The sequence below is a fragment of the Microcaecilia unicolor genome, chromosome 13 (genome assembly GCF_901765095.1).
Source record: "Microcaecilia unicolor chromosome 13, aMicUni1.1, whole genome shotgun sequence".
NCBI classification, from domain to species: domain Eukaryota; kingdom Metazoa; phylum Chordata; class Amphibia; order Gymnophiona; family Siphonopidae; genus Microcaecilia; species Microcaecilia unicolor.
In genome coordinates, this window is record NC_044043.1 from 86937048 (window position 1) to 86945495 (window position 8448).

The 8448-nt window shown below is 43.6% G+C and overlaps 1 protein-coding gene across 1 annotated transcript in view; it reads left to right on the forward strand.

Moving 5' to 3' along the window:
• PER3 (period circadian regulator 3) overlaps positions 1–8448 on the forward strand; it is an 84354-nt gene that overhangs the window by 17709 nt on the left and 58197 nt on the right. Inside the window, exons 2-3 of the mRNA XM_030222166.1 lie at positions 3744–4273; positions 8284–8435. Coding sequence (XP_030078026.1) covers positions 4023–4273; positions 8284–8435 — 403 coding nt within the window. The 5' untranslated portion in view covers positions 3744–4022. The remainder of the gene's footprint in view (positions 1–3743; positions 4274–8283; positions 8436–8448) is intronic.

The window sequence follows — 8448 nt, forward strand, 5'->3', positions numbered from 1 at the left end:
AACGTAGGGTCCCTGCTGCACATGCACGAGAGTGCCTTTCTGCCCGCCACGAGAACGCGGGACAATCAGTCTCTTCTCATCCGCAGTGAGGAGAGAAATCGATTGTCCCATGGTCCTCACAGTTTCTGGTGCATGATGTTGGTGAAGGTGCAATTATAAAGACCTAGACCATGCAGTTCCAGTGCTGGTAATATTTAATATAAAGACTAATCTTAGTCTACAGATGTGGAGACATTTTTTTGCCTTCATAATTGCACCTCCACCAACAATGAGCGTACTTTTTTTTTTTTTCCCATTTTTGTGTCTTCCCGTCGTCGTTTTTTTCCCCTGACTTTTTGTTCTCTTTTCTTCAGAATGGCCCCTTTCCCTTCCCTTTAGTTTTAGTTTATTTTTCACAGATTCTGTCCTACAGGAACAGGCTGACTTTTTGCCAGTTGGTCAAGCGGTAGAAGGCATATAGAAAGTTCTAGTCCAGGGGTGCCTATGACACCTTTGATGTGGCGTCTAGGATCTCTGCCCAGTATAGAGATGCACAGACTCTCGTAGCTGCGTGTCTCTGACTTGGACCCTGCGGTCCAGCAGAGATTGGTGGATGCCACGTGCCGAGGAGGTAACCTTTTGGGAGAGACAGTGAAGGAAGTCGCTAACCTCATCAAGAAACAAATGAACACCATTGACACTCTCTCTCCCATAGGATGTCTCCTGTACCTTCTTCCTCATTTAGGTTTTTGGGCAAGTTGAAGAGGGGTCCCTACTACTCTGAAATGTAGGTATGCCCCTTCTTGTCAGCTTCCGCAGGCTCACTCCAAGCCTACTCCCAAAGCTTATCCAGCGCCCCAGAGTATGTCAAAGCATGGTTCTCAGGAGTCCATGCAGAGAACTATTTGGGTGTTGGAGCTACTAGGGTTCGTTTTAAACTATCCCAAGTCCCAACTCCATCCCATTCAGCAATTCGAGCTCATCGGAACCCTGCTAGACACGCAGCAGGGGTGGTCTTTTTTCCATATGCTGAGAGCAGACACTGTTGCTCTTGCCGAACAAGTCTGAGCCAGCCAGTAGGTCACAGCTCATAAGATGTTCAGGCTATTAGGCCACATGGTCTCCACTATCCATGTCATGCCCATGGCACATCTTCACATGAGATCTACCCAGTGGACCCTGGCAGCTCGGTGGCATCAAGCCTCGGGGCTCCTAGCAGATGTCATCTGAGTAACACCAGTGTCTTCTTTGGTCGACAATTCGATCCATTTTGAGTGTGGACTTCACTTCCAAATTCCTCAGCCCCAGAAGGTACTGATAATGGATGCATCCTAAAGGAAAAGTCCATGGACTTGGGGAAAATCCACAATATCTGGGATAAGCAGTATAAATTTTTTTGTACATTTTTTGGATCTTGCCGGGTATTTGTGATCTGGATTGGCCACTGTTGGAAACAGGATGCTGGGCTCGATGGACCTTTGGTCTTTCCCAGTATGGCAATACTTATGTACTTAGGGGTGGGGAGCTCTTGTAGATGGGCTTCACACCCAAGATGTTTGGTCAGTTTATTATTCAGACCTTCAGATCAATCTTCTGGAGCTACGGGCAATCTGTAATGTTCCTAAAGGCGTTCAGAGATTGACTGTGTGGCCAAATTGTACTCATTCAAACAGACAATCAGGTTGCAATGTACTACACCAAGAAGCAGAAGGTTACCAGATCACGCCCACTGTGTCAGGAGGTAGTCTGGATGTGGCAGTGGGCCCTCCAGCATGGGATGCTTCTCAAGGCCACTTACCTGACAGGCAAATCCAACAACCTGGCTGACAAACGCAGGGATATGCAACTGCACGAGTGGTCACTCAACATGGGGCATCCCCTCGGATCTCTTCGCCACTCGATCACAAAGTTCCACCCCCAGCACGCAGCATATCCGGCGGTAGCAGAAATATTAAAAAAGTATTTCCACAGAGGGTTACCCGGTGGTAATCGGGCAGAACCATGCGCTACCCTGGTTACCACCACCTCAGTAAGTGATGGTAAGTGCTCTCCCACACAAGAGCAATGGCCATGTCTTTTTTTTTTTTTTTTTTTTTTTTAAATGGCCTTTTTACCCACTGTGGTGAAAAGGGCTTCAGCCCGTGGCAAAAATGGCCCCCACTTCTAGCTCAGAGCTCTTTTTACCTCAGCTTAGTAAAAGGGCCCCTAGGTTACTTACCAGCTTATTTTCGAAAGAGAAAGACGCCCATATTTTGACCCGAATCGGGAGATGGGCGTCTTTCTCCCGTAGGCGCCCAAATCGGTATAATCGAAAGCCGATTTTGGGCGTCTCCAACTGCAATCTGTCATGGAAACGGACAAAGTTGTCAGAGGTGTGGTGAAGGAGGGACTGGGGCGTGTTTATCGGCTGAGAAGAGATGGGTCCGCTCGGCCAATAATGGAAAAAAGAAAGGCGTTTTTAGTGCAAATTTAGGTCACTTTTTTGGACCCTTTTTTTCACGAACAAGTCCCAACAAAGTGCCCTAAATGACCAGATGACCACCGGAGGGAATCGGGGATGACCTCCCCTGACTCCCCCAGTGGTCACTAACCCCCTCCCACCAAAAAAAAAAAGAACTGTCAAAACTTTTTTTTCCAGCCTATATGCCAGCCTCAAATGTCATACCCAGCTCCATCACAGCAGTATGCAGGTCCCTGGAGCAGTTGTTAGTGGGTGCAGTGCACTTCAGCCAGGTAGACCCAGGCCCATTCCCCCCCTACCTGTTACACTTGTGGTGGTAAAAGGGAGCCCTCCAAACCACCCCCAAAACCCACTGTACCCACATCTAGGTGCCCCCCTTCAGCCATAAGTGCTATGGTAATGGTGTAGAGTTGTGGGCAGTGGGTTTTGGGTGGGATTTGGGAGGGCTCAGCACCCAAGGGAAGGGAGCTATGGACTTGGGAGGTATTTTAATGTTTTTTTTTTACTTGTTACAAGTGCCCCCTAGGGTGCCGGGTTGGTGTCCTGGCATGTGGGGTGGGGGGGGGGGGGGGACCAGTGCATTATGAATCCTGGCCTCTTCCACAACCAAATGCCTTGAATTTGTTCGTTTTTGAGCTGGGCGCCTTCGGTTTCCATTATTGCTGAAAAACGAAACCGCCCAGCTCAAATCTGCCTAAATCCGATGCATTTGCCCGGCACAAACCGTATTATCGAAAAAAAGATGGACGCCCATTTTTTTTGAAAATACGGTCTGGCCCGCCCCTTCACGTACCCGTCCTCAGAGATGGACGTCCATGGAGATGGGCGTTCGATTATGCCCCTTTTACTCTCCCATTCCTTGTGTGTGATGTTTCTCTCTTTATGTAGCTGTTTTACTACTGGGATGAGTGAGGGTCTTCTGTTTTTCAGTAGCAGACTTGCAAAATATGTGAACTGGGAAGGCTGCCATATTTAAGAATATGAGAACTGTACAAGTAAAAAATCCCCAGTCTCTCCAACCCCCCCACCCCCCAGGTTAATTTGACAAAAAATTATGTTTGGCAAGTAGAAGCCTAAGCATTGAAAAACTTTGAATATGGATATCGCTGACTGGTAAAATCGCTGCATCGACATCTGGCTCAGTGTTTCATGTTTTTAACTCTGTTCTGTGTGCAGACACTTGATTTTTCTTGACGGAGGCAGAGGAAGTAAAGCCCAGCATGGCTTAGTGTTAAAATCAAGCTGTATAAACCTTTTGATATGTCAGAGTATTTACTATTACTGATATGTTTGTCTTTATTAGGTTAACATTCTTACCTACTGTGAATGGGGAAAAAAATGTCCAGCCTTCATTTTTATAGAAGAATTTAACAACTTGACAAAAGCCTCTATGAATCAACATGTCTCCCTACTTTGGAAATGTTGTAATTGAGGACAGTGTGTACATATTGCTGTTAGTTTCTTAATTTGTGGGCCTTCTGTATTTTGGAGAAAAAAAATCCCAATTTGACTTAAAGAACAAATATGGGACAGGATAATTTTATTTAAAACAATTTGGTTATAACACACCATTTAGCCAGCTATGACAGCTGAACCAAAAAGCAACCACTTGGACCAAAATGAAAACTGGGCTACAGTAACCAGTTCCGAGGTTGAGAGCGCCGAGGGAAAGATCGTTAACTGTGAAGATTTGGGGGAGCAGAACTATCGGAACCATGAAGATATGGAAATGCATTCCAATGACTCAAGTGGAAATGACTCCAGTGGCACGGATTCTGGTGGCAATGGGTTGAACAGAAGTTCGAATTCCAGTTTACGAAGACGTAGCAACAGGTAACTTTAGCATTTCTTCCTATAATGCTCATGAGCAGGTCAGTTTAGCTCATAGCGTTTCTAATGCAGAGTTATTGGCTAAGCCAGTGGATTTTAAGGCTGGAAATGCATAAACGCTGATAAAAATATTGAGTGAAATGTGATCTTCAAGGCACATAGGGTAGCATACCCTGATTAGGGAGGCTGTTCTATCACTCTGTATCAGTGCTTCTTGACCCAGCCAGTCAGACTTTCAGATACCCACAGTGAATGTGCATGAGAGATATTTTCAGCTTGGAGAAGACAGCTGAGGGGAGACATGATAGAGGTATATAAAATAATGAGTGGAGTGGAACAGGTGGATGTGAAGCGTCTGTTCACGCTTTCCAAAAATACTAGGACTAGGGGGCATGCGATGAAACTACAGTGTAGTAAATTTAAAACAAATCGGAGAAAAGTTTTCTTCACCCAACGCATAATTAAACGCTGGAAATCGTTGCCGGAGAACGCAGTGAAGGCGGTTAGCTTAAAAAGGTGTTAGACGGTTTCCTAGAGGTGTTAGACGGTTTCCTAAAGGACAAGCCCATAAACCACTACTAAATGGGAAAAATCCACAATTCCAGGAATAACATGTTTGTACGTTTGGGAAGCTTGCCAGGTGCCCTTGACCTGGATTGGCCGCTGTCGTGGACAGGATGCTGTGCTCGATGGACCCTTGGTCTTTTCCCAGTGTGGCATTACTTATGTACTTATACATTTGCATACAATGGAGGCAAGTTTACATTCACTATCTCGTGCATATTCATTATAGGTATCCTGAAAACCTGACTGGTTACGTGAGGACTGGGTTGAGAACCCCTACACTATATGCAACACTGTTGGATCTGTGGTACCATGAACCACAAACAAAACAAATTTAGGGGCCCTTTTACTAAGCCACGTAGATTCCTACATGCGCCCAACGCACACCAATTTAGAACTACTGCCTGGCTACCATGTGATCTGGGTGGTAATTAAATTTTTTACGAGTGTCCACTATGCGCGCCGGAAAATTATATTTTATTTTACTGTGCGCAGTGCTAACCGGGCGGTAATCGGCATTCTACGCATGCTGACGGTTACCGCTTGGTTAACGCGTGAGACCTTACCTCTAAGTGAATGGGTGGCGGTAATTCTATTTTTGACATGTGCCCAAAACACGCAGTAGAAAATATTTTCTATTTTCTACTGTGGGTCGCTTACCTGACTGTAATCGGCAGTTGGCACGTGCTGAACATTTGCCACCCGGTTAGCTTGTGAGACCTTACTGCTAAGTCAATGGGTGGCGTTAAGGTACATACATAAGTACATAAGTATTGCCATACTGAGAAAGACCAAAGGTCCATCGAGCCCAGCATCCTGTTTCCAACAGTGGCCTATCCAGGTCACAAATACCTGGCAAGAACCCAAAAATGTACAAAACATTTTATACTGCTTATCCCTAGAAATAGTGGATTTTCCCCAAGTCCATTTAATAACGGTCTATGGACTTTTTCCTTTAGGAAGCTGTCCAAACCTTTTTTAAACTCTGCTAAGCTAACCACTGTTACTACATTCTCTAGCAACGAATTCCAGAGTTTAATTACACGTTGAGTGAAGAAAAATTTTCTCTGATTCGTTTTAAATTTACTACATTGTAGCTTCTTCGCATGCCCCCTAGTCCTAGTATTTTTGGAAAGCGTGAACAGATGCTTCACATCTACCCGTTCAACTCCACTCATTATTTTATAGACCTGTATCATATCTCCCCTCAGCCGCCTTTTCTCCATGCTGAAGAGCCCTAGACGCTTTAGCCTTTCCTCATAGGGTCTCGGAACGAAAATGGACATGCACTAGTTTTCATTTTGCCACACGTCCATTTTCCAGCACAATAAAAAAATAAAATCCCGTTTTTTTCAGGCGTGCTCAGGAAATGGACCAGCATGTGTCCAAAACAAGCGACTACACCAGCACAGGCCACTTTTGGGCAAGCCATAGTAAAAGGGCCCCTTAATTTTGTTCACATTCTGCTGCTAGAGCATGCATTAAGGACAAATAATGCATGGTATTGTCTTTTGTGAGGGAAGATCCACTAGAAGGTGGAAAACTCAAGCACCCCACGGTAAAAACAACAGTATGCAAAAAGTGGGAGTACGACCAAGGAAACCAGACACTGGAAGACGTTCTTGAATAAAAAGACTTTATTAAAGATTTGAAGACTCGACACGTCGTGTTTCGGCCGTCAGGCCTGCATCAGGAGTTCAAAAACTGATATCGTATTTGTTGGCAAGACTGACCTGCCGTGCAGAGTGCTACGGAGCAATGGCGATGGAAATGCACTGAGAATTTTTCAGCAGTCTCTTATGCGGAGAGTTGCTATGGAGTGATAGGGTTAAATCTTCAAAAATGGCTTGGTAGTCTTAAAAAAGACTGTTTTGAGAAAATTCGTCAAAAACGCTGCTCGCACTATCTGTAATGTAGATGAAAGGATGTATCTCAGAGGAGCAGGGTTTTAAACAGAAAAGGGCGCCAAACAAAAGGGGTCACGTACAGACGCTGCAGCAGTGCCTCCTCTCTGTCTTAGTTCCAGATCACGAGCTACCGCCACCGCGTTTGCCTTCCGGTCTGAGGATACCACGTGGGATCAGGGCAGCGTCTGTACGTGACCCCTTTTGTTTGGCGCCCTTTTCTGTTTAAAACCCTGCTCCTCTGAGATACATCCTTTCATCTACATTACAGATAGTGCGAGCAGCGTTTTTGACGAATTTTCTCAAAACAGTCTTTTTTAAGACTACCAAGCCATTTTTGAAGATTTAACCCTATCACTCCATAGCAACTCTCCGCATAAGAGACTGCTGAAAAATTCTCAGTGCATTTCCATCGCCATTGCTCCGTAGCACTCTGCACGGCAGGTCAGTCTTGCCAACAAATACGATATCAGTTTTTGAACTCCTGATGCAGGCCTGACGGCCGAAACACGACGTGTCGAGTCTTCAAATCTTTAATAAAGTCTTTTTATTCAAGAACGTCTTCCAGTGTCTGGTTTCCTTGGTCGTACTCCCACTTTTTGCATACTGGTATTGTCTTTTAACATGCATTATTGGCCAAAAAAAATGCTATTCCCCTGTTTGTTTGTTTAACAATATTTATAGCCGAACCATTTGAGCAGGGTACAATAAACACACAATAATAATATTTTTTTTAAAACGCACACATTAATACTTGCATTGGCAACTAACCCTCTGACAAATGCTGTTTGAAAGAAAAGCTTGTGTATGAAATTGGATGTGTTAGATAAACTAAGCACCAATTTCAAATTCATCACAGATCCTTTTTCTTTTAAGTGTACAATGTATTGAACCCCTCAGCTAACTTCAGTTTGCTGAAAAACACGTGGAGGACAAATTCATAAATAAGTTTTTATTAAAAGAAAACCCAACGTGGCACTGTTACACATTTTTATACATACTGTTGTACTTCTGCCTGCCGTACACATAATGATTATCTTTACCCATTGATTGCTGTGGATTGTGTTTACATTTTATTTTAATGGAATTCACTGTGTATTGAAACGTTTAGCTGTTTGTTTAGCAACTATCTGTCATCCATCCTGGATTGCATGTCTTTAGTCTTGTAACTCTGTTATTTTTATGATTTGTTTTATTTCTATATATAATTATCTTGAAAACATGCTTTTACATTATTTGTTTTACTGATATTTTTTTCATTAATTTTAATAGGTTTTTATGTATTTTTTTTCATTAATTTTAATGGGTTTTTATGTATTTTTTTCATTCATTTTAATGGGTTTATATGTTTTTGTAGTACTACCCATGACGCATCCTTTGGGCGAAACAAGGCCACGTTGGGGTTTCTTCTTTTAACAGAAACTTGCTGTGTGACTTTCATCTGATATCTGTTCTGTCTTGAGGCTAAATAAATAAGTGTACTTTATAAAATTAGATTGAAGAATTGGGATTTGCTGTTCTAAAATTGATAATGTTGTCTTGCAGCAAACAATTGGATCGGAGCCAGTCTCATAAAGAACTGATGAGCATGGTCCAGGAAATGAAGCAGCGCCTCCCACTGGAGAGACAAAATAGCAGTAAAACTAGTACTGTAGATGCTCTCAATTACGCCCTGCAATGTGTTAGACAGGTGCAAGGTAAGGATGGTTC